The following is a 26,257-nucleotide window of genomic DNA, read 5'->3' as shown; positions in this document are numbered from 1 at the left end:
ATTTGTGTTTTTGCCCCGAGTCAGAAATCTCAGTAACACAATGAACAAGACAGTTTTAGAGCATGTCAGCTCAAAATCTCTTTGCAATATTTTGCCAGGATTTACCTTTTTGTTTTTTACCTCTTGGGAATACAGAAGGTCATAAGAACTCTGAAAGTGGTGGGAGCATAAGTTCCATTGAAAGTCAATAGGATTTGTAATCCTAAATCCCTCTAATGCCTTTGAAAATCCCTCTGTGGATATATACCTTGACAAAAACATCATCTTCCCCTTTCCTTTGAAACTGAAGTTCCATTTCAGTAAAGACAGAGGACCAGTGCTCTTCAGCTTTAATATGTGTATGTCCCCAGAAACGTTCCTGGGAACTATGAGGACATAATAATACATTGCTTGAAATATAGCAATGAAATGTAGAAATCCATGTAAAGTTAATTTTTCAAAAGTAACTGTGTGTCCTCAGAGACTCCAATGGATATTTCCTTCCTAAGAATTACAGCCATTGTAGAGACTCAAGTCTGGTTGACAAAACTACTCCCTTTTATGTCTAGTTTGTGAAATAAATGACTGCTGATGCTCAAATTGAAAGCAAATAAAGAAAGCATTAGTGTTTCATCTGCTCCAGTGGTCTACCATTTATTTACCCCTTCATTCATTTGTTCCTTTTCTTCCTTAGTTGATTCACTTTTTCATCTCACTGTGTGTAAATATTGCTTTAAAATTACTTGTGGTTCTGTTTTGCTAGTTGATTTGCAATTTCCTTCCATTCCTCATGGGGCTTAAGATACTTTTGCTCTTTTTTTGTGGCTTTTCTTTTTAATTTTTATTTTTAAACAAAATAGAAAAAAAAAACCAAAAAACCCTACCTTCCTGCTTAATAATTTGCCAGAGCAGCTTGCATGCAGGAATATCTGTCCTGAATATAAAAGCACATCAACTATACATACAAATAAATTTGAGGATAGATATGGAAGCCTTGTGCTCCTTTTCAATGCCACACTACTTTGAAAGCAGTATCCAAGAGAGACAGGACTACGAAAGGGATCCACATCACTGAAATTCATTTGCATTGTAGTTGCTGTATATATTACCACTTCTTTTGAAATGGGTTTAGGATAACATCTGGTAAAAATAAAAAAAAATCCCAACAAAATAATACTATAAATTCCAGAGCTCTGTAGTTGGATAAAATAATGGAGTACAGAGGAATATTTTGAAGAAAATTCTAGGACACTGCCATTATTAGAGGCATAATGTTCAATATTGCATGAAAGCTAGCTGAAGAAATGCAGGATCCTAAATATGCCTCAGGGACGGGGAAAAAGCCCACTATCCACCTGTGTTCTTACAGCTGTAATACCCTCACGTCACACGTGTCCTCAAGCACTCAACCACATTATACAAAGTTCAATGAACATCACAGACAGGCAAAACGAGCAACTGTCAAAAGGCAAACAGAGAAGGGAACGAATCTGCACTTTATGCAGCGTGCCGTCATCTTCCATAAATCAAACAGGTATTAATTGGTTCTACCAGACCAAAAGAAACTGTGCAAATGTTAACATTTATCTTGAAAAAGCAAACAAGAAATAACCACAAATCACCCCTCTAGAAAGCTCTATGAAATAATGAAATACACAGCACACAAACCTGAATATTCACTCACTGAAGCAGCTCCAGTACGGAACTATAACCAGTGTTACAGAAAGGTGGTATCAGAGTGACATTCATAACAAATAGCCGAGTTAAAACAACACTGATGAAAAGGACAAAATCATTGCATGCTATTGGCCTGCACAACGTCTGTACCCAGCTACAAGAGGATGAACCAATGACTTTTTTACATGGATGTGACACCAACTACCCAATACAATCCACCATCTCCAGCAACATCAGGGCTACTACCATTTCCAGTGATGTCAATCTACGACATTTAGAATGAATGTCTTTTACCACACTGAAAATCTTGTTGCTAGCAGAGAACAGTCAACATGAAACTACCTGAAATACCATTTAAACTGTAAATTAAAGTAGTCCTTCCTGCCATGGCTGTTGTTTCAATGCTACTCTGGACACAGCAATTAAAATGGTTTTTTATTTCTTTTTCCCCCATCTTCTGTTGATAGTCTGGAAATTGCTGGTGCTGTGCTATAACTTAGCATATCACCATGACAAAGGCAGTGCTAAAAGTCATTGACAGACTCTGAATCAGCGGTATCTATTCCATTCTCTTCTCTTTTGAAAATCAGCTCTATAATTCACACGTTACAACTGGCTTCAAAGAAGTGTCCTCTTGAGTGTTAGGAAATGCAGTAATTACATTTATGACATTTGCTTAACACGTTTTTAACATGAAAGAATAGTTACGTGAGCATACCTGCTTCAAATTGCATTTTTTACTGAGATTCATGGTTATAGAGTATGTATATAGGTATCATCATTGAAAATAAGCTGGAATGGATGTGGATTAAAAAACACAGCTAAAAAATACAGAAATGAGTCAAACCCTTATATATAAAACACCTCAAGCTGTGACTAAATTGGGAGTGAGATGTGAGTATGAATATAGCTCTTCACGAGTGCATGGGACAGACGGAACAAGAAAAGCATAAAGTATATGGGGATATCAAAAAATGACAGAAAACAACCACAAAGTTCTGACTTTACCTTGATCAAAAGGCTTGTTTGGATTCCAGTTTCTGACATAATCATCCTAAATGGGGAGAGGAAAAAAAAAAAAAAGGAAAATCAGGAAAGATATAAGTAAGCTTTTTGGTACAGTTTTACATAACCAAACTACAAAAGAATCAGCTCAGCCCATCTTTTGATTATAACACACTCAGCCCAAATCAGATGAAGCTATTAACAGGTTATGCTCTGAAGAGCAGTAAATGCAAGCTAAAAATTGAAGAATAAAAAACCCCTTGCATTCAGTACATCAAATCTTCCAACCACTTTTCAAAATATACCCTTAATTATAATTTACTTCCTGATTACTGTTACTTCATATCAGCCAACAACTTTTGATAACAAAGATAATGTGACATGATGCATGCCAGCAAAGTGTAAAAGACCAGCACAGAAGAGTCTGAAATGCACATATTATTTGGACAGACATAAATCTCACCACTGTGAACATTCAGATATACAGCAGCAATATCAGATGCACTACACTTTAATTGTAATAACACCCACAAACATTTGCAGTGACTGCTTTTGTAAATGTTATCTTTTAGGGCTCCTTAAAGCAGATGTAAGGATAGGATTCCACAATAAGTCTTTGGGTTCTGTTTTACATAATTCAGACCGTACTGTAAAGCCAAGAAGGTGGGAACTCTCAGGGCAATTGGTCAAATGGTTGTTGTTGCAAACAAGGGTTTTTCTTCCAGCCTTTCTACAGACCCTTCTGTGTGCCTGATTAATTTGCACTCTATGTACTGAGCAAATATTTACCTGAAAGCAGTTTCACTCGCTTCAGAGACCCACCAACCCCACACTCTGGAGAACTGGGACTCAAGCCCAACTGCAATATTCATTTTACTCATAATATTCAGCTTATTCTGTATATCTCACTTGTGTCCTCTGTAAGAGGAAGCGATAACAACAGAATAACGTATTTCAAGTGAGGAAGCATGGAACATTTCCATAACACTGTTGTATTTTCCTGCATATTAATCTTTATTTCCTTTTTAATATTTCCAATGTTCTACAATCTTTTCTTGATGGCTGCCTCTGCAGAGATGTCTTTACCAATTAGAATGGCATTTTGATTTCTTTTTCCTGCCAAGAAGGTAACTGAAAAACCCATCAGTGTGAGTAAGATGCCTAAATTATTTTTTCCATAGGGCTTTGCTTACCATTTATCTCCAGTTAACTGAACTTCACATGCTCCCTTGCTATCCTATCAACACAGCTTGGAACAATTTGGAGACTGGAAGTCACTTTGTCTTGCTTTCTAGGTTCAGAACAGCCCACAGAGCTGCTGCAAGCAGAGCAAGATGTCCTCACTGTATGCTGTGCCTTCTAGCAGTGCATTCCCTGGTGAGGGCTGTGGCTGGGAAGCACAAACACAGCATGGAGAAGAGTGGGCTGCTGTCCTGCAACTCGGATGGCAGGAAATGGGAAATGCCACCTGCAACAAGGGGACTGGCTGCACCGCTGGATGATTCTCACAAGAAACAGTTATTTCCTTTCTCAAAGTATATTTTTGCTAAATGCCTGTGCTGACTTCATGAACTGTGGTGATATTGCACAGTAACAGTAAAGAATATTTTTCATAACTCATTGCAACACAATGCTTTGTAATTGGTTATGATGCACTGCTAAATTCACTGAGCATTAATAACTTTTCTGAATAAGGTTATTGTTCTGTTTTAAGACTTTTGAGCAGAATACATCTTTCAGGAAACACGATTATTTACTTACTAATTCCCTGTGTACAGTTTCTCTTCTAGGCGTTGCTTTGCTGCTTGGTTTTCAGCATCAGAAACTGTTAAATAATTCAAATCCTAAGAAAGATTTCTTATACTGCCGGCATATGGAGCCAGTTTTGAAATGAGGTTTGGAAAGGAAGTTTATCTCACTTTCAGTTTCAAAGGAGTATTTTACAGAAAATACACCTTGCTCAAAAAGCAAAAGAAGAAAAGAACCAACCCACAACAAAGCACCCATCTCTTGTGTAACGCCATTCGTTCCCCTTTTCACCTTTTGCATTCTGTTTTGAAAATTCAAGCTATATTTATTTTGGAATATGCCTGTAACTACAGGATTTAATGTAATGAAGTACATGAGAAAAGATACGGGGAAAAAACGCCACAAAGCTAAAGAGTGGAACTGAAAAAATCTTTGATATTTTACATACATAGAAGTCATTAGTATCATTAGTATGTATAGGAGTAAATAATGACTATTCATACATTAAAGCAAGTTGATCAAATGCACTTTAAAACAACTTATGCCAGCAAGAAATCAGATAATACGGCACTAGAGCTTCAGTTCAGCATGGATGCCAGTGAGAAATGCAGCTGAATGTTTACAGCGCTGTAAAGGTGAAATTCACCCTGAAGATATGGCTGAGCAGAAAATCTCCACCTCATTTAAACACCACCTAAAGTTCCGACTTCAAAAACAGACGGGGCTCTCTGCTTAGACACGGCAGGAATTCCCACCTTTACTAGAAATGACTTTTGTTAGCAGGAGAGACTGTTACATCCCCAAACGAATACCATCATGTCGCTGTAATTTCCTTTAACAGAAGAGAAATGCCCAGGTATAGCAATATATGGTACTCTAAATATGTATGCTGTTAAATATAAAAAGTAATAAATGCAAGAAACTTGATTAAAGAGCTTAATATTCATATTCAATAAAACACCGTAATACAAAAAGTGACTACACAAAGCTGTTTTGGAACTTCCTAATGGGAAAGCTATAAATGTGCTTAAGACACCTTACACCTGTTGCAACATACAAACCTACTCTCTTGGTTTAATATTAACATGTTAATAAACCAAAATTAACATATTAATAACCAGCATGTATTAATATGCTCTATTCAGAACTATCGATAGTTGGTAATCAGAGTTAAAAATGTAATATGCATTAAGATATTTATGAAATACTGATATTTACAAGTTAAAAGTGGGAACCTACCTCAACTTCCTGAATACGGAAGCATTACAAATGAGAGAAGAAAGAAAGAAATTAAACAATGTAAATTACGACATTCGCTAATTATATCCTGAGCACCCTTTAAAATACGAACTCCCTTGTTTCAGATGACCTTTGCCTTCACATGAAATCCTTATTCTCTTCTGCCCTTCCACCTTGGCTGTCATGGCCCAGTTTGCAGCTGCTGCACTATTAGCATGTTTGTCTCCTACCAACCAACAAGAAAGGTGCTTTCATTTCCTTCTGGCTGACCAAAGCAGCAGGAGGTGTATTTCCCTCATACTCATCTGTTACGTGTCTGCTATAGCAGGTAACTATTCTTTTCCCATAACTGACTTCAAAGGCTGTTCAATGGACGCATGGATCCATTTCAGTACAAGTAACAGCAACAGACTAGTATTTCTGATGAACAAATATTCAAAAATATCTCTCTCCTTTGCACAGAATTCATACTTTGAGGGTTTTGCTTATGGTTCAGTGACTGTATATGACTAAATAAATCCTTTAATTAGCCAAAGGGACTCTGCACACCTAAATTCATGCATGAGAAGAGACGAATTGATATTGCAAACCCAATCCGGATCTGACTGCTTTAGCTCAGCCCAGCTTTATAGAAATGTGATATATTAGCATGGCCTCTGTACACACCTGAAAATAAATGTCAACCACAAACTCTAGAATTTTCTCGTCCCTCTCACAGAGCACAAATATACTGAAGGGTACAGAGAAGGAGCTTTGCTGCCAGTGCTGTGTCCCTGATGGCCCCAGCTTCACATCAGAGATAAATACTCAGCGTCACCTTTTGTCAACCTAGTCCCAACCATCAATTCATGAGGAAATACTGAGTTATGTTTCATTCCCACTGCGTGCAGGATGAGACTTTTGGCCTTTCTGCCACTTTGTAAGTTTAGTAGTTCACTGGCTGCCCAGGACTGACACTGACCAGAGGCAGCAATGCAGATAACCCAAGTTGGTACACAGGCAATAATTCACTGCTTGCTGGTCAGCTTTAGGCGTTACCTGATCTAATTTCTTCCACAAGACATGGGACAGGAGCTGTCTTTTCAGTTCTGAATCTATGAACTGATTAGCAATGCAGAGCTCTATTTCAAGGTTTGATGCTCAGAAGTTTAATAAAGATATAAATTATCATCATAGGAAATGAAAAATCAGTATAAAAACAAACACAGACTGATAGATTCAGATCTGGGTTCTTTATTGCATTATTCTTATTTTGATTCGCACAGTCATAAGATGAGATGAAACAAGTTTCTGAGTCATTTAAAACCATTTCACTGTAGTTTGTACAATAAATTATTGTTTCCTAACAAGACCAAAATATTCTTTTATTATTCAGCACTTAGGTGTCAAATCCATCCAACTTCGACTGATATGCCATCAAAGAAGTAAATCAAGATAATCATCATATGTTAAACTAAGCATGCAAAGAATGTATTAGAAAATGCTAGTTTAATGCTCACGATGCTGTCAGGCCTCACTGCTTTACACAATATCCCAAAGATATCATCCGAGATTTATACACACTTTTATGAAGATTTCACCCAAGGACACTGAATATACAGGTGAATTCAGCCTTGAAGTGCCAGTTACCTTTGCAAACTGGCTGGATTTATGATAGTTCTTTCTCCTCTATATTGAGATAATTATTTTCAGTCAGAAAACACGTAAGGAAGTTACAACAAGAAAGACCAGACATACGTGGCAAAATTAATGCACCCCATGGGTAAAAAGAAAGAAAGAAAGAAAGAAAAAAAAAAAATCATATGGAAATCATCTAATGATCCTATTGTTTCTGTAAATAGAATGTAAAAATTGGCAGAAGAAAAACATGCCACGGGGCAACTACCGAACAGCCGATAGCTGTCATTTGCAAAATGAAGCCTTGAAATAGACCTGTGAGATACACTGCCTTATAAGTTATAAGTTAGAAGAGCTGTCAAGTAGAAACCGACCGTAACACCAGTGCATCACACAACTACCATTCTGCCCTATCACCCTCCATTTCTCTACAGTAACAGTAAAAACATCCAACAACACCCCCTCCCCCCCCCCCCCCCCAAAAAAAAAAACAAAACAACCCCACAACTGCAACAACACAACCTTTTTGGGTTTCTAGTTCTCCCAAAGATTAAGAACTTTCAGCGTTATTCCCACCAAACTTTCCCCACTGTCACTTTTTGGTTTAGTTATTGCTGAACACCGTATATTTTGGATGAGTTAATGAAGCACAGTTAATTTCGCAGAGGCACTCTATACTTACTTTAGTCACTTGTCTAAAAGAACCTCTTACAAGATGCGCTTGTTTATAAATAGAAGCCAACATTAGCTAAATGGGTGCATAAATATTTATATTTTACCGCTTTAATTAAACTTCTATTTACAAATCAAGTAGAAATGAAATGCCAGCTGAAAAACCTCCACAACAAATCCCCCTCAGTTTGTATCTCTCAGAGTGAGCTGGGTTCAGTTTGCTCACCCAAGGCCTGGGAAGATCAGCTTGACCCAAAGGAGCCAGTCAGAGAAACATACAAAAAATGTACAAAATTATGTACAAAAAAGCAAAGCCCCAAGTTCTGACAGATAGCCTTGTAGAGGAAATCTTCATTTCCAGCTCCTCCCAGCCAACAAGAGCTTACATTTCTAAGTATCTCCAGGAGAGACATTTATTAATGCTGCTTTGCAGCCTGTTTAGTATTTTCCTCTTCCATCCTCCATCTATGATTAAACCTTTTACCCTCATAAAGACCAGCTGGGAAAAGTTGTAATTACCAGCTCATTACTTTTTTAAAATTAGCTCCAGAAAGATGCAGCTGCATTTTCTGCCTCTCTACCTTGCGGTACAGAAGATCATTCCAACATTGAGCAGAGTGAAAGCACCAGCTGCTGCTTGCTAAGTCAACCCAGCCTGTATCATAAACATCTCCCCAAGGCCTATTGCCTGTTTTAAGGCAAATAGTTTGTGTCAGCATATTACAAGTTAGTTGTTTGTTTATTTAAGAGGAAGATAAAATATCTGACCCCCCCAATACGTCAGTGAATAAAGATTGCCAACAGCAGCTAGTGCCCGGAGTCTGCATTAGTGTCAAGAACTGACTCCAGGATCCTGAGCATGCCAGCACACCTCTAGCTGGCTGTGAGCTCTTGTTTTGTGTCTCTCCTGGGAAAAGTCAATCAATCAGGATGCTTTTTCTTAGTGAAATAGCAGTGGATATTTTGACTTGGCAGGAAATATCCCTTTAGTGATAGATTTCCCAGAAAGGCCCAAAGTGTTGGGGTTTACGCTTGTGAAAATGAAAGAAATCTTCCCAGGCTGTGCCCAGACACTTTAACACATGATGTGAAAGGTCTGAGCATATCAGCACTCTTCTAGAGTACTGTAGCAAAGTCATCAACAAAAATATCATTACTTGCTTTAGCAAGAAAGCAAGGCTGGATTACGGGGATCACATTGGGCTCATAAATTATGCTAACTAAATTAATATTGATTTATTAATAACAATACAAAATACATAAATACATATCCAAATAAATCCTTAGTGTAGAAAAGATTCATGACCAGGTATTATGCTCTTGTCTGTTCCATTCTCAACACACGGACTTTTTGTTAAGCTACCACTAACATGCAGAACTGCTTCTGATTAGTGTGACCCAGAATGTTACATTCTTCTTTCTAAATCAAAGTGGCTTTTTGTTTTGTACTCTGCATTAGGAAACAAGATTTACCACTCCTGTCCAACTGCAGGACGTTGCCAGCAGCTTTCATAGGTCAAAACTTCAGAAATTAAAAAAATAAAAATTGAAAATAATTGTCAAATAAGTTACCATTAAGTCAATGTCAGCATGGATAACAACTCATTGTTTAGAACTCAACCACGTGGCCTTTTATGCAGAAAACTTCCCCAGCTGCTCTCCTGGTTTGCTTTTTTTCTTTCCTACCCCTTTTCCTTGTTTCTTTCTTTTGAAGGACAAATATAGTAAGAATTGGAAATATTTCTTTTTTTAAACAAAATCGCTTTTGTTTATCCATTAGAGTGGTGCCAAAGGGTATGTCTACAATGACGAGGGCAAACAGATGCTCATCTACTCTGCTTGTGCTTCAAGCAGGATGAATGAGGGCCAGCTGTGAGCCAGAAGCTCTATCGCTGCTTTAGCGCAGCACTGTGCCAGCACTCACAGCTGATAGATTTGGGTGGCTGGAACAAATCATCCAACTGTCTGCTCCAGCTTGTGTTGAAATACCTAAAAATGAAAACATTGCCTTGGCTTGATTACTCTTTGCTGGTCCTTTTAATAGTTAAACTTTAGAAATACATTATCACTTCTGCCTGAACTCCTCCTCTCATTAGCATGTGTTAAAAAGCCTCTTTTCCCTGTCTAAAGTTAAATATTTTTTAGCAACCTTACTTTCATCAAGCTTCTCACACCTCTACGCATCCCACAGACATGCCAGCTTACTGGAAGCTGTAAAGACAAAACTCAGGAGTCCTCATTGATCCCCTGAACTGCCAACAAATACAGCTTCAAGACCAGACTCAAAAATAGAACATTTATTTGCACTTTTTGTTGCAAATTCACAATAGTTATTCCCTACACATAGTGCCTCAGCCACACAGAGCCATCTTACAGGCACAGCAGAGCCCTTTTTTAATGCTCTCTCCAGCCCTAAGTTCCCTTTCCCTGACCTTAGTGGAGGGCCTCCAATCTGGCTATCTGCAGAAGCAGCAAGGGGAAGGAGGAACTAGGGCTGGAGGGAAGACAGGCTGACTTCTAGCAGGGCCTGAGGATAAGAGGTCATGTAGTGATGATTTAGCATCCCAGCTAGAAGAATTTCCTCAGGCAATCAGATCCTGTGGCAATCTGTGGGGAAGCTCAATAGAAACCGACTACATAAATTAGTAAGACCTTATTCCCTCCAACGTTTGTTTCCACGTGCTGGGGGAGCTCCCTTGGTTGCTCCCTGATGCCTACTGCATGTGCATGCAAACCTCTGTTTAACCATAACTCCATATCTATCTCTGACAACAAACACGTTTGATTCAGCTTCTGAACACCCGTCAGGGCTCCCACTGCTAGCAAGTAACCTACATTTAAAATCACTTACTCAGAAACGGGGATGTGTGGGAGGGAATGTGTAGGTGGTAAAAAGCAGGCAAGTAAAAAGAAGAGGCCAGCAGCAGAATTCTGGGACTAGGAGGAGTGATGTATCACAGGATGCCAAGGCAGCAGGAGATTGAAATTGGGGCAGCTGGGCGTGGATAATCACCAGAAAGCTCCCAGCAAGAGAGCGAAGCCCAGTGCTACAGGGCAGAAAAGCTGAGTGCCCTATTGGGAGGCCAAGGAACATATGTCAGTAAAATAAACTTGAGGTCCACCTGTTAAAGCACTTCTTAGCACTTCTATTATCTGCCTTGGAATTTACGTAACACAGTTAGAAGACAAGTCTGCCACTGAACATATGTCAATGAAGTTACACTTTTCAGAGGACAGAGAGAACACAGCCAAGACCAGCAAGGTTTTCACTTCATAGAAAATACATACATCCTCTTTGCTATGAGTCCTGTGCAGGTCCACACAGGTCAAACTGTGAGAAGACACTTAAATTCTGCAGCTGCTTCAGCATAGATGGAGAAATGCCCCTAACCCTTAACTTAACCTAACCCTTAACTCCCACTTCCTCAGACAGCAGCACCCAGCTCAGCAGGAAGCAAGGAGCAGAGCCACAGACTGCAGAAGTATATTCCTCTTCCTCCCAGGTGAAACTCCTTAAAGCAGCTTCATTTCTCATTTGTGAGCTACCACTGTGCATGAATCAACAACGGGGTAGACATGATAAGTCACTGAATCTAGTGATGCTCGTATGGTTCCAACAAATACAAACTACAAATGCCCTCTGTGTGAAGTCAATATAGATCTCCATTGCTTTATACAAGTCAAAATCTTGACTCCAGCATTGTTTTCTCACCTACTCATTTGTTTGCTTTCCACTAACCAAAGCCGCTGTGCTCTACATTGAGCTGTCGCCATGAATACGGTTTAAGAACAATTCCCTACCAACCCCCCACATAATGACTCTGCTAAATAAATCATACCCTCAATGGGTGTAATATTTAAAACATACATTTGGAAGGAAAGATTCTAAACTCTTTCTGCATTTGGATTTTCATTCAAAGACTCAAATTACATACTTAGAAAGCAATTGTTTTCAGGCAGCTTGCAAACCAAGCACATTAAGCTTGAAGGTTATAAAGCCATTGGCAATGTTACTTCACTTTCAGTATATGTGCTGCTTTGAGAGCACATTTAGAGAAGCTGTTTGTGACAGATTCACTGGGTCTTTTTTAGCAGAACATTTGGGGTTAGTATCTGGATAATAATGTTCTCATAAAGAAACCCTAATACTACCGCTTCTTTCACAGTGATATCTGCTGCTTTACGGTGATTAGCAATTTGCATAATGCTTAAATACATTTATTCCTTGTTTTATTTTACAAAGTCTTTGAAGATCTGTTGAATCACGTGATTTTGTTTTTATTCTTTCAATGTCCTAATATGGGAATAAACTCAGTATGAGATAAAATGACAATTCTTTGGAAATCAATGTCATAAAAGTTATCCCAGCGGTTGAAACATACGTGGGAACAACAGCAGTTGTACAAAATCTGCTCATCTAACTTCGCCACTCAGCCACACCATTTTCTCAGATGTAAAGAGATAGTTAAACTAGTTATTATGTCCTTACTCTTTCAAGTTGCTTCTTTAAATGCGTGACTAATGACTGTCGGGAGAATGCATGAATTATACCGAATTATGAGCAATGAACTGTCCCTGGATGCACATATGCATTTGTTTTTATTTCATTTGTAGCCTCGAGCAAAATCCAGCTCCAAGTACTTTTGAAGCTCTTTACAAAAGGTAAAATCAAACTATTCACACTGTTGTTGAAAAGGGCAACTTTGCAGCTCAGCTTTTAGTCAGTATTTGAAATTTCTTAGATTTGGATCAGGAAAACACAGCAATGGTCAACCAGTTACTGACTGTGTGAGGCATCTGTGGACATTTCCAGATCAGAAACCCCATGAGCCATTACAAATTGTGCGCCTTCCATTCCAGTTCATGATATGGTTTTGTTAATTGTCTCTGGGATTTTATCCATTTGACAACAAAAGAGAAAACACCAAAAAACACCATGCAAATCTGACAAGCTCAAAAGAAAGTGGTCCTTGCAGCTCTTTGCATGCAATAAAGTTTTCTGTGTGAGTTGGATGTGGTTGACTCAGTAGAAGTCCCTGCTGCCTCTGTTGTGTTATGGATGCGCTTGTGTTATCTCTACCCATTTCCTAAAATATTGTAGGAGGTGCAAGAACGTAACATTTATTTTACTGCCCATAATTCATTAATTCATCACACCAATGAAGTGAGCCATCATTCTGTGTACTGAGAAACTAATGTATTGACTCAGAGGAAAAGTAACAATGACAAAATGTTACCTTTCATAAAATGATTGCTAAGCACCATCTAATTGAACAATAACATCTTGGTGATGATGCTTTTGTGGGAATAGTATTTGAAAAGATGTAGCTCAAATAATCAACCAAAAAGAGTAGGAAAAGAAAAGACTTAAGGAGTAAAATATTCTGGTTCTTGAAAAAGATAGCTAAATTGCAGTGGTGGTTTTGGTGTAATTTAAATGCTAAAACTGTTCATGTTCCATATGGTTTGATCTTGTTTTACTTCAGCCAAAGATGACAGCACCTGATTACCCACGCGATCTATGCATCATTTTTTCCTCTCAAGAAGTCCACAGAACATTGTCCAAAGTCAAATTACAATCCATCTGTAACATTTGAAGCCACAAAAGTTAGAATTGCACTTGCAATGACATGGATGGTCTAGTAGTTTAATTTGCACACTTCTGTTTGCTACTAAGAGTCCAAACCAATGAGAACATCCTCATTACTGGAAAAGGACTTTACTGCACTTGATCACTGCAACTATCCTGGTGTCTTTCAATAATTTAATTTCATGATGTGTTCTAACCTTTCACTTTGAGGTAAGCCCACTAAGTTCACAGCAATAGTACCTTCAAGACAAAACTCCAAGCATTATGACAGCTATACTAAGCTTACTAAGCTCCTGTTTCCATTTTGCTTCCCAGTAATGACAAACAAGAGTGAACAGAAAGATTCAAATACAATGCACCTGTGTCATGTGACTGCAGAAACTTTGGCCGTTTTATTTATGCTTTCAGTGGTTCTCAAATCATCATTAAAGGTTTTCAGTTGTTTACATAAGAAATTCATGCAGCACGACCCCTGGAAACAATATTCAGTGTGAACATGGTCAAAAGTTGGCACATGTAGAGCTGCTGAGAAAAGGACACGGTAAATATATGCAATATGTATTATATTAGGTTTCCATAGCTCTGAGCATGATGATGAAGCAACCTGTCAAGTTAAGATCTTTGGCAAAATTAAGAAAACTAAGCGAGCTTTCATTTTTTAACCTAGCATGCTCCTTGGACCAAGGAAAGACATCTGCAAGATTCTCCTGTAGGGAGATAGAGTGCACTCTTGAACTTGCCAGAGCACACACATCTGTGCTTCAGTGATAAATGGTCAATGCATACTGCCGCATGGCATGGAATGAACAATGACACGAGAAAGTAAGAGGTAGCAAAACATTATTTTGCAATCGCAGAAACCTTCTAACCAAGCAGCCACGGCTCAAGAGAATTTGTAGCTTCCAGATATCAAAAAAGCTTTTTTGAACTGTTCTGCTGCAAGCAGAAGCATATTCCCGATCCCTAGACATTACTGTTCATCTCTCTGAAAGGCATTAAGACATGAAATGTGTCAAAAGCAAACCAAATAGACATTTTGATAAAGAGCAGTACCTGAAAAAGCAGCGTTTAGAAACACGTGAAGAGTGTTGAAGATCTTTAGGACTTCTTAAGTCACAGCACAACATTTGAATTTCTATTAGCCGTAATTTTACACCTGAGGTCTAGTACAACTACTTGTATAATTCTACCAACTGAGAAAATAGTTCTAATGTGCTCTGCAACTAATCTACAAACCTCAGAGATTTGCAATCAGAGGAAATATATATATTAAAGAACAGCCTCAGAATTTTTAAGTACATGTGTTGAGGATCTCAAGAAACATGCTCTAATTGAACACCCCATGATCCAACAGACAGATAACATGCATTTCTATGAATTTCACTGGACTATTAAAGTAAGGAAATCTCAACATTTATTTCTTTTAAAATTTTATTTTTATTAAAAATTAATTTATTCTTCTGCTTTCTATTAAAGGCCATGTACATTTTAAACTGACCTCTTTCCTGGTTCCATGCAGTATACTACAGAAAGTTTTGAGGCAGATATTCCACAGCTGATCTACCCAGCTGTAGCTTCTGAAACTAAAAAACACCTGTTTCTTTTTGTCATTAATGACTGAATTCATGAACATGTGCCTTAAGTTTTGAGTATTAGCAAAAAGGTTCCTCACCAGAGGGTGGCTGGGCACTGGAACAGAATGCCCAGGGCAGCAGTCATGGCCCAAAGCAGCTGGAGTTTAAGTAGTGTATGAATGATGCTCTCAGATATAGGGTTTGAATTTTGGACGGCCCTGCATAGAGCCAGGAGCTGGAATAATGGTACTTGTGGGTCCCTTCCAGCTCAGGGATTTCTATGATTGTATGATTAAGTGCTCTTCATAAACAATTTTTCACACTGCTAAACCAAAGCCTCAACTTTATTCATGTGTCACAAGAAGTAGCATGCTCTGAAAACCTGCAGGAAAGCGTTTTGCTTGTAAAATATTAATGCGGATTTATTTAGTAAATACCATTATTCACTCATGGTAAGACCAGAGATTTTGAGTAATGCTTCTACTTGTTTTGATACGTGCAAAAATGTGACACAAGACTTCATCCTAACATTTAAGAAATATTTGCTATTGGAGATTGATTGACATAGACTCGCTATTATCTTTGCATAGCCCAAATACCATAATTTCCCAAATCGTTAGAAATCACAGTTAAATCTTCTGCTCCCACTCAAGGCAGAATTCTCTGCTGTTGTGACTCAGGAAGGAGATTTCCTCAGCTGCAGTTGGGGTTGGGAAATAAGGAGGTTGGTTCTCTTGGTTGTGTAAACCAGGATGAGCGGGGCTCAAACAGTATTGAAAAATCCTAATAAGCATCAGCATCTTAAAAATACATCCACACAAATATGATTTAAACAGCTAATTAAAACATAGGAATCCCTGCCCTGAAGCTAATTCTTAGCAGTTGTATGTTCAGGTCATTCCAATTGTTCACCCCTTTATCTAAGGAAGCAAATACCATAAAACATAAGTGGTAATCACGCGTTAACAGGGAAACACTAAACTGAAATATTTACCATTACTATGGAAAAAAAACCAATAACTTCAGCAACTGGGGACTTGGCTGGCATAATTGAATTAAAGAAAGTCAGGAATGTGAATGCTCGGCTGCAGTAATGTTCATTTAGATTATTACCTTGCTTGGCATTATGATTTCTAAAACTGTATCTTGGCAGATTCCAGGAACACTGTCAAGCTATTTGTCAGTTCAGTCAAAGATATTATGAGCTGCCAGAATATCTGAACAGAGGCAAACTCATTTTCACAGAAGTATTTTGAGAAGTGTTTGCAAGGGAAATTGCAACTTGAAATCAAGAGAGAAAAATACAGCCTAATGAAAATACCCCAGAGAACTTTAATACTAGCTTAAGGAAAGAGAAAATATGCTTTGAGTAAGACTTTCCTACGTGTCCTAGTTTGTCTAGTCTTCTGAAGGTGATGGTTAGCCACACAGAGGCACTAACACTGCCACTGTTTTACAATGAGTGTTTGGAAGGAAACTGAGTTCTCTGCACCAGCCTGGGTCTGCAACCACTCTTTTCACCTTAGAATCTTGAAATCAGTTAGCTAAAAGGAAATGCTCTTACAGTGTTTCCTAACAGTGAACACAGAACAATGGCAGAAAAGCACAGCAGTATGTGACAGGGGAAGGATTACACCCTTCTTCAGCTGTGATTTGCACAAGCAGGTTTACAGATGTATGTTCTGGAAGGAAAGAACACATACTAATCCTCCTGCAGCACAGATTCAGACATCAACGTCAACAAGCAGCACGGTGCCTTAGGAGAGGATTTGCAGAATGAAATCATTTGTGCTGAGGACCCAACATCTGCTTTACACGTGAAGTCTACCCTTTGCCTCAGACGAGCTCCACTCTGATCCACTGAACTCATCTGTCGATCATCAGGTAGGTGTATCTCAAAGCAAGCCTGTTTCTTCCTATCATCCTCAACAATTCCATTTTACTCACACTGCAGTGTGAACAACAACACAGTAACTAGAGGCAGACTTGTTTCCAAAGCATAATTTGATGCTAATAAAGACATGCCCTGCATGCTATTTTTAAGACCTTCGAAATCAAAATAGATCCTGTTTAAACACAGGATGGTTGAGCGCTCCAGATTATGTGAGCTGGACTGTAGTCTGAACAATATGACTAACTGAAAATGTTTAATCCAGTTTAATCCAGAAAGTGAAGTATAACAATAGCAAGAAGGCAAGCAAGGACCTCAAAAAACAGCTGTCAACATACAATGACCCAGACTTTTAAAACCATTATTTTCCTTATAGCATCCCCTCCTCAGAGATTCCACCTGTGGTAATCACCTCTGAGAAGGACTGGTAGAGCCTGAGAGTTGCTGGGAACTATTGTACATCTGTAACCACCTTTTCAAAAACCAAGATTCATTGATTGTGACAACAGCCAGGAAGAACTTGAAGGGAACGCCGAGTCTCACATCTGCTCAGAAGGATGAACAAACATACACAGTGCACCAACATCCCTGCACAATGCAGCACTGCTTCATTTAGCCGTTACACTCAGTACATTCCTCTTTTCCCGATCTCTACAAATAGCTGAAAAATACAGCCTTTCATTTTTGTAATAAATAAATAAATACAACAACAGCAACCAGTATGTCAGTATATGTGGGTGTACCACATAACCGTTCTTACCATTCCCTGTGATGTTCTGTCACTACCAGGTGTGACCCCACAGAGGACTCTCCCAACCTACCACATCTGTGCAGTTGTTTCTAATTGCATCCCTTTCCCTCTATTCAAATTTGCCTCTTGGTTTACAGCTTATTGCGCGTACTTCTACACTGTTAATGTAAAATTCCTGTCTCAGAACATCATCAAAATCTCCAAATAACGTCCCTGCCAAAGGCAAAAAGTCATCATCTGTAAGTTTTCATAATTCTGCTTTTTAAGACCTTCAGCATCTTCTGAGCTCTTTGAATTTACCATTCTCCTCCTGAAGGTCTGTACCGCCACTAAAGAGAACTGCACAATTACCTGTATCTCTCTTATTTCTTTCTGAAAGGTTCAGTGGTTCTACATTTTACAAACACTGTAGAAGATTTCCCTCTGATTGCTGACAACTCCCGCAGCAGAATGAGTGTTTATGGAAGACTGTTAGCGGCTGCTTTTGTTCTGTGCCTATTACTTCACCTCCAGTATGAAGATCCCTCAAGGATTTCTCATTACCTATGCTTGGCTCTGTGGTTTTGTATTCAGTCAAACTAAAATATCCTCTATTCTCACTAGTCATATTTCTTTGCACTTCATACTGGCTTTCACCCACAGTAATTTGTTTCTTTTTTTCTTAGCAGAATTAGTATTTACAGCCTCATTTTCAGGATACGCACCCAATTTTATTACTTCCTCTAATTAGGACCTTAGCCTGGCTTTTCCACTTGCAATTGGCATTGCCAAACTGTTCTTTGACTTACTATCTTCTACTCTGGCATTTTTTCAGCTTATTTTAGGAAAACAGCTCCTATTCTGCTTTCTATTTGACTTCTGGCTGTTTTCTAGATACTATGATTTTTCACTGTCTGTTCTGATGCATTTGATGGATTCTCAGTAGTGTTGCTGTCTTCTGTTTGTCCTTGATATCTTTAATTACCCGTTGTCCTTTGTTTACTTTGTGCTCACTAGGACACATTATATTTTTGACTATAATTATATAAATCTCAACTATCGTAACTAAAATGAGCAGATTTTGTATGGATGTAGAAGTGATGGAATCAAAAGAAGAATATGGACTGAAAAATTATTTCCTAATACATTTTTATACATGTAACAGAAATCATACTTGAGAATTGACACCACTCCCTCCTAAGCTAAAGCATGAAAGATTCCTTTCTGACTATATTGGCCATCAGCAGCGACAGCACTGACAAAAGCACTGCTTTGTGATTTGCTGATGCTGTAGAGAAAACCATCAAGCAGCATTATGTCTGGTGCAAGTCTGTCAATAAAGGAAAAGTTCCAAGGAATTTCCTGAGAAAGCTATTTATTATTTTGATGACAGTCAGAGAACCTCATCTTTTTTTTTTAATCCTCCTGACAATTTCTAATTCTTCATGATTTTTTTTGACATTCGGATGTGTATTGACCAGCTGCATATCATAACCGCTGTCATAACCATCAGCTAGGCGATGGATTGTCTTCTACATTGCAAATGTAGAAAATCTTAGACTGATCGTAAAACAAATCCAGGCCAGACTGTTTATCTGCTTGAAGACTTAATCACCCTGTGGTTGTATGGAAACAGAACCTACATTCAGAAGGTGTGGTGGTCACTACAACGTGAGGAGACTGAGAGCGGGTATCAAGGCAAAGAGTGGAGCTGGGGATACGGTGTGGGGCAGGAACAGATCAGTAAAGGACTGAGTGTAAAATGCTACAGGTAAAATTATGTGGGAAGGCAAGAAGTGTCGAGGGCTCAAGGTTGTTGAAATGTCAAATGTGTCAGGATGCCTCAAGGCTGAAGGCAGAGAGCAGGTGAGATGTAAAGATATGCACATATAGCTCACGGCCAATATCAGGTCAGGACTCCCAGAAAGGCAGGACTGGGCTCTGCTGGCCCTAGCAGCAAGCGAAGCAGAGGCACTGATGAAAATAGTGAAGGAGAAAGTTCTCTGATATTTACTCAAAACTTCTGGCCATATATTTTTATGGGCCAATTACTGTGATGTGAACCAGCCTGTAAACTGTTGCCAATATAGCACTTACTTGCCCATAGATGGAACAGTAAACTTTGAAGAAAGGTGACTTTGTCGATGTAGAAATTGATGATTTTGCCCAAGAGGCAGCAGCTTGCTTTTGTCTATTATCTGTCTCATCTCTGCGTTCTGTGCTTTGCTCTCTGCTGGCCTGCTCTGTTCTGCCAAGCAGACCAAATTCCTCTCTCCTGGGTGAACAAAGTTTCCCTGCTTCAGGCTGTCACTTTCTCCGTCTCTCCCCCAATTATTTAAAAACATCTAATCCTTTTACATTGCTTGCAATTGGGAAACAGTCACTCAGGAGAAGCTTATCCCTACAAAAATAACCCATTCAAGTTTCAGTGGCTAAGACGATTGAATTAAAATGCTGGTGAATCATAATACACCACAGCACTCTCTGGATCCCAGAGAGGTCCCTTCCTTCTCGATAGAGAAAGGTCAAAATTTGCTTGGGTCTTTGGAGCAGAGCTGCCACCTCCGAGCAGTGAGATACTGCATGAATCTCTTCAGCTCAGAAGACTGATAGCTGAAATATGTTTTTATTAACACCATATATATTCACCTGGCTGTCACAGAGTTTCCTTTGCTTCTCTGGAATGCATAGTAAAAAAGCATGAGATGGAAGCAGAAAGGAGCAAGGCTGGATATACATGGAACAAGAATATGCTTCCAAAGCAAGAATCACTCTATGCTGTGTTATATATCAACATTATTCATTTGTAAATTCATCAGTTAAAACACACAGTCTTACTTAATTTCCCTTTTAAAATGTGAGCTACACTTTTGTATGCTAACCAAGCTCTTAACATTTCTGCAATGGCTTAGAAGAACACTGTTGTAAACAACCAATGCACCTGCATAACAGATTGGCACGGTGATCAGTTCTACACTTCAAAGTGGTTTGAAAATGAAGAAAATAGTGGCTGTGATGTAAGGCAAGTATGATTATATTAGGTAAAGTCTGCAGGTTTTAATAGGAAATTTTTGCCGTAAGTATTTTTTGCCTTTAAAAAACAACCCAAAAGTAGCAGAATACATTTTTTTCCCTATTAAAACCTCTGAGGGTTTTTATACGCATGTTTTGTCGGGAGTGGGTTACTCATGCAATAAGGCTCCACCTGAGTTTCAAACAGCCTTCCTGCTCCAGCAGCCCAGTGCAGTGCTCCACCGGGATGGCTCTGATTAGCTGTGCCCTGCTGCTGCAGTGAAATGCTGCAGAATGGTTGATGGATATGTACAGGGTGGGAATGAAGACAGCTTCTGCAGCCATCCATAAACTCAACGCATTTAAATTGCTAGCTGTCTGCTGAGAGAAGCACCAGAGGTGGGGGGGTAAAAAAAAAAGAGAAAAGCTTTTTTAAAGATAAGCTTGGCTTTATCATCTGGCATGGCAAAGTAAAGGACTGGATCCTAACACAAAGCTGAATATTGCAACCAATAGCAATTAAAGTATACAATTCCCAATGCGTGCGCACACAAAAACATACATACACAAAGTGACAGCATCAGGTTTTCTTTCCTCTGGAGCATACACACTTCATCAGCAAACTCAGATATAATTTTCTGATGTCTGCTACCCTACCATGAGCGTGAAAAGAGAATTTGCTTAAAGGAAATATACCGGAACAGGCAACACTGAATATATTGCACTGCAAAGTTCAAACAGAAGCTAATGGCTCCTGTAGAACAGATTTGCTGAAATTCTGACAGCCAGGTAAGGTGACCAAACCTCGACTGCACGCAAGTTGAGACCGCTGCTACCAACTGAAAAGCAGACACTGAGACATCTGAGTACACTGCAAAGTGATGCAAAAACATTTCTCAATGGCGCATCCATAGGTTCAGTATAACGAAAAAGAAATCTATGACTAATTCTTAAGTTAACCCCAAGTGTTACACTCCGTTTTTATCACTATTTTTTAATTCCATAGCAAATACAGAGCTATTCTTTCAATAACATGTACTCTAACAAAACAAAGCTTCACACGGTTCTGAGCAACCTGGTCCAACATCACAGGAAATAAAAGCAAGTCAGATAGCACTGACCTCTTTTCAAATCAAGTCACAGTTGTGTTCATCTATTGTGACCATTGATTATAACATTCAGATGACAAGCAGTGAAGAGTTAAGAGTGGTTTCAATCAGATCTGGCCTAAAAGAACAGAGGCAATCTAATAAGGTCAAACTCAAAATCAGACACAACTTGAACCACGTGAAATTGTCTAGAAAACCCAAATACGATCTTGGGAAACAAAGACAGCAGTTGCAGAAGCCAAAAAATAAAGCTATGGGGTTGAAGTGAAAAAACCTACTACCCATGCAGTGGAAAAGGAAGTAATTATCAGCAGAGTAACAGAGACCGATAATTTAGGCTTTTTAGAGAAGGGTCTCTTTTTCAACTGACGTAAAGAACCTCCATTCCTGACTTGAGATCCGCAATTGCTTGCAATATAATGAAACAAATACATAATGATTTCAGAGAAGAATTCAGCTCCTCTTGTCAAAGGTGTATGCAGGAAATCAGACTGAAGTATTATAACCGGCTCCCATGATTGTGGAGTCTATGAGTACCAAAAAAGCTGGAACGTTTTTCATGAACAAAAATGGAAAAATTGACCTTTTAAGATCATTGTTAAAATGACTGGCTGCCTCATTATGCAGAAGCACTACGGTCTGTAGCTTTATTTGAAAGTTTACCTTATTATTGAAAGACTCTGTTATGTCACAGCTGTCTTGCATATTTTAAAGGCGTATGGTAGCAGTTTCCCTGCGAGCAGAGCTTGGCTGAAAGACGACCCTGTAATTTCAGGATTTTAGTCTCATGCTCAGAAACAATATATGTACTGCAGCCCAAACCTTTACAGTGATATCCAGTTCCAATCTAAGCATTTCACATGCTCAAGAAGGACCTGTGTATCTGCTGGTTAATTCTCACTGCTTACAAGCATTATTACTAATCTGAGCGTGTCTAGTTTGGATTTCTAAGCATCAACTGAGACTATTTGGTGTCACACATATTAATGAAGAATATCTCATTTTGGTAGAAAAACATTAGAGAGAAACTAGCAATCTTCTCTCAGAATCCTACCACTGAGCTCTGCACGCATTTGCACTGAGTTCAACATTAGCTGATTCATCTGGAAGAAACTCTGACAAATACAGTGTATTTTGGAATGGACACAACAATCAATATTGATGTTGGCAGCTTCTCTCGAGCACAGCCATCAATACATAGCACAGAAGCTGTGGAGACTTGCTAGTTTGCAACAGCCTGGCTGCTAACTGGGCTTGAACATAAGCAAAAGTCAGCTGTTTGCAAACAGGTTTTCCAAATGGGTTCTCTATTCCCTTTGCAATGGTTTTCAAGCTGAGTTGTCTTCTGTTTTCCTTGTTTTTTGGAGTGCTGTTGCACTTCATGCACACACTTATACATTCTTGACCCCAGTTCAAGGTGGGGGTGAGGAGGAGGGGATCATTGCTAACAGAGAATATCATACTTAAGAGACAGTAACTTGCATCCAATTTTAAACCATTTGATCAAATTTTCTTGGATAACATTTAGATCAGATACAAACTGCAGAGGTTTAGCCTTTCTGTTACATAATCTGTCAGTCTCTGCTTCCTTTAGACAGAATAAAGATAAATGCCTCCTTGACTTCCTGCTTTGTACCCTCTAGACAGACAAATCATGGGTGAACATATTGAACACTGGAGCTGTTGTGTCCTGCTGAGGACGTGTGGATCACTTCTTCTGCTTCTTCTGATCTGCTATAGAAACCTATCATACAATAATCATTTTTGAGCTCAATCCCAGTGTGAGGTGGGAGCTCAGAGTAATTTACTGTATCTGCATTAGGTTTTTCTTTCATCAGCCTTTTATACAGCTCACTGGAAAAAAAACTAATACCTATAAACTTAGTAGAAATGTATTTCTGCTGAGGTTATGTTACTCTTACTCAAATGTAGAAATGAATAATTAAATCTCTCTCTTGAATAAGTATTCATTGTATAATAAACCCTAAACATAATAAATCCACACCATAAACTGAACTAATTAAATTAAAGATGCTTCTTCCCTAATGTAAAACAGATACACAAGCACTGAGATGGCACAGTGGAGTTCATAATGCAAACGCCTATGCAGATTAGCTAAAACAGATGGACAGATTTATGGATATTAACAGTAGTGAAACAGAATAACCAGAGGCTTTAACTTTTAGAGTAAGTCCTTCATTTTATTTATTTATTATGTGCTGTGCTGAGAGCTCTGGGTGGAACAGCTGTAATTTTGTATTACAGTGAGAGCATTTCATTCCTTCAGAGTTGGTGGCACCTTCTAAAATACTGCCAACAGGTTTGTATACACTGCAAGAGGTCGTGTTTGCAAATGTTACAGGACAACATGGTAACCTTACATGCTTCCTTAATGCCAAGACTGCTCATTGTTTCTGGGAGGGGCAATTTTACAGCATTGGATTCTAGTAACGGTATCCATCAGCTCAAAATGGGCATTCATGTTCTCTGTCATCATGGGTAATGAAGCATAGGTAGAAAGCTTTTTCTTTGCTTAAAACTGTGTCTTGGCTCCTAGTGAATAATCATTCTCTATCACATAGAAAATACATAATGTAACACTCAGCATAATATTTCTTTGTAACTAAAGAGAGAGATACATAAGCAAACTCTGCCTAAGTCTCACAAAGTATCCGTAAACAACATTCATTATCTCATTAACACAAGCAAACAGCAGCTCTTTCTTATTGGGAAGTGGCCAAAATAAGCACAAGATGCCAGGGAAACTGATCCTCCATATCTTCTCAGTAATTCTCTTCAATGCATCATGAATCCACATGCTGCTTAGAATTACGTGTGCATTATTGCTATTCTGCACATTCATTTCTATTCATGCCTCAGTGCTGCAGGAAGAATACTGAAGGGAGTGCCAGTGTTACTGAACAGGGAACTTTGGACCTCATGGTGCTGCGATGAGTGGGTAGGAAACTTTGACACTGCTCATATATGCCAGTGATGGGATCAAGATAACATTTCCAAGACAACGTACTTCTAAAATTCCGTCAGGATTCAGGCCATTTCTGGCTCTGAATTTTTGACAGAACTTCTTTTTGTTGTTTCAAGATCAGCAAAAAGGAAGTACACAAAAATCCACAAAGCAGGATCCAGTTTAAGCAACATCCTTAAGAATTTCAAGTGGACAGGATGACAATGACAGCTAATTTTTGTCACCAATCTCACACTGATTAGCTTGTACCTCTCCAAGAACAATGAAAATCATGTGCTTGAATGTTGCTCATGACACAGTACTCAAGCAGCAGATGTGGCTAAAGATGTAGATGGATCTTAAGATGATGACAAAGACTCGTTGAAGTGGTAACAGTAGGCAAATTAGCAAAGGATCCTGCTAAGGAGTGTCTTAGGATGCTGAACAAAACTACAGAAGTAAACCTGATAGGTCTGAATGACGCACCCCCAGATATGGCTGTATTTCAGCAGAAACCTTCTGAAGCATTTAATAAAGAACGAAAAATTAAATTTTCTTTTCTCAAATAAATGTTAGAACCACAATAAATAAGGGGAGAAATGAACCTTTGTCATTACCCATATAACATCCTGTTTCTTTTAGTGGGAATTAGCAGTGGTAGCTGGATGGCTGGACTGGGTGATCACAGAGGTCTTTTCCAACCTTGATGATTCTATGATTCACTAAAAAAGGGATGTCAAGAGGGCTTGTTATTACTTTCTTTTCCCTCAAATCATATGTATTATTTTTATGCCAACTTCCTAAATTAGCAGTGTTCTTGTATAGCTGTTCAAAACCATCAAGTAACAACCACCACCACAACAGCATTTCCACAAGAAGAACAAGGAGCTCTGCATATTTCACTTGCTCCTACAAATCAAAAGCAGTCATAGAAATGTCAGTGGGTGGGTGTGGGGTGGGGAGATTTGGGTAGAGACCAAGCACAAAAATAACGCAGCTTGATTTAACTGTGGTAGGAAGCTGTAAAGGTAGAGAAGTGGGCTGAACAGAAAACAGATTACAACTTCATCTCCAGGTATTCTCTTTGATATACATAATCCATTTCTTCCTCATAAATCAGACTTTTCAAAAGCAGGCAGGACATCCATTTATATACTTTCATGAATGCTGTCTCCCTCACTGATACCTTTTCCACCTGGAAGCACCAGCCAGTGTCAGTACTGACACATCAGTGTTCCATTGCTGACATTGGTGCCACTTTTAAAAGGGAACCATATTCACCACATACCTTGCACTGTAACAGATTCACGTGGCTCGATCAACAGCTCTAAATACATTTATTATTATTACTGCTTTACTGTTGCTTCCCTTCCTGCTAATTTCCCCTATTTAAAATGCTGAATAGAAGTGAAACAATGCATGTACAAGAGAGAAAAAAGCAATCCCAC

The 26,257-nt window shown here is 38.8% G+C and overlaps 1 protein-coding gene across 1 annotated transcript in view; it reads right to left on the bottom strand.

The window, feature by feature from the left end:
• Positions 1 to 26,257, bottom strand: part of SPOCK1 (SPARC (osteonectin), cwcv and kazal like domains proteoglycan 1) — a 261,044-nt gene that overhangs the window by 178,004 nt on the left and 56,783 nt on the right. The window contains exon 3 of the mRNA XM_072348664.1: positions 2,665 to 2,710. Within this exon, the coding sequence (XP_072204765.1) occupies positions 2,665 to 2,710 (46 nt within the window). The remainder of the gene's footprint in view (positions 1 to 2,664; positions 2,711 to 26,257) is intronic.

Source organism: Excalfactoria chinensis, chromosome 13 (assembly GCF_039878825.1).
Source record: "Excalfactoria chinensis isolate bCotChi1 chromosome 13, bCotChi1.hap2, whole genome shotgun sequence".
In the NCBI taxonomy this organism is placed as follows: domain Eukaryota; kingdom Metazoa; phylum Chordata; class Aves; order Galliformes; family Phasianidae; genus Excalfactoria; species Excalfactoria chinensis.
The sequence above is the reverse complement of the archived record's forward strand: the minus strand, read 5'-3'. Positions and strand labels throughout refer to the sequence as shown.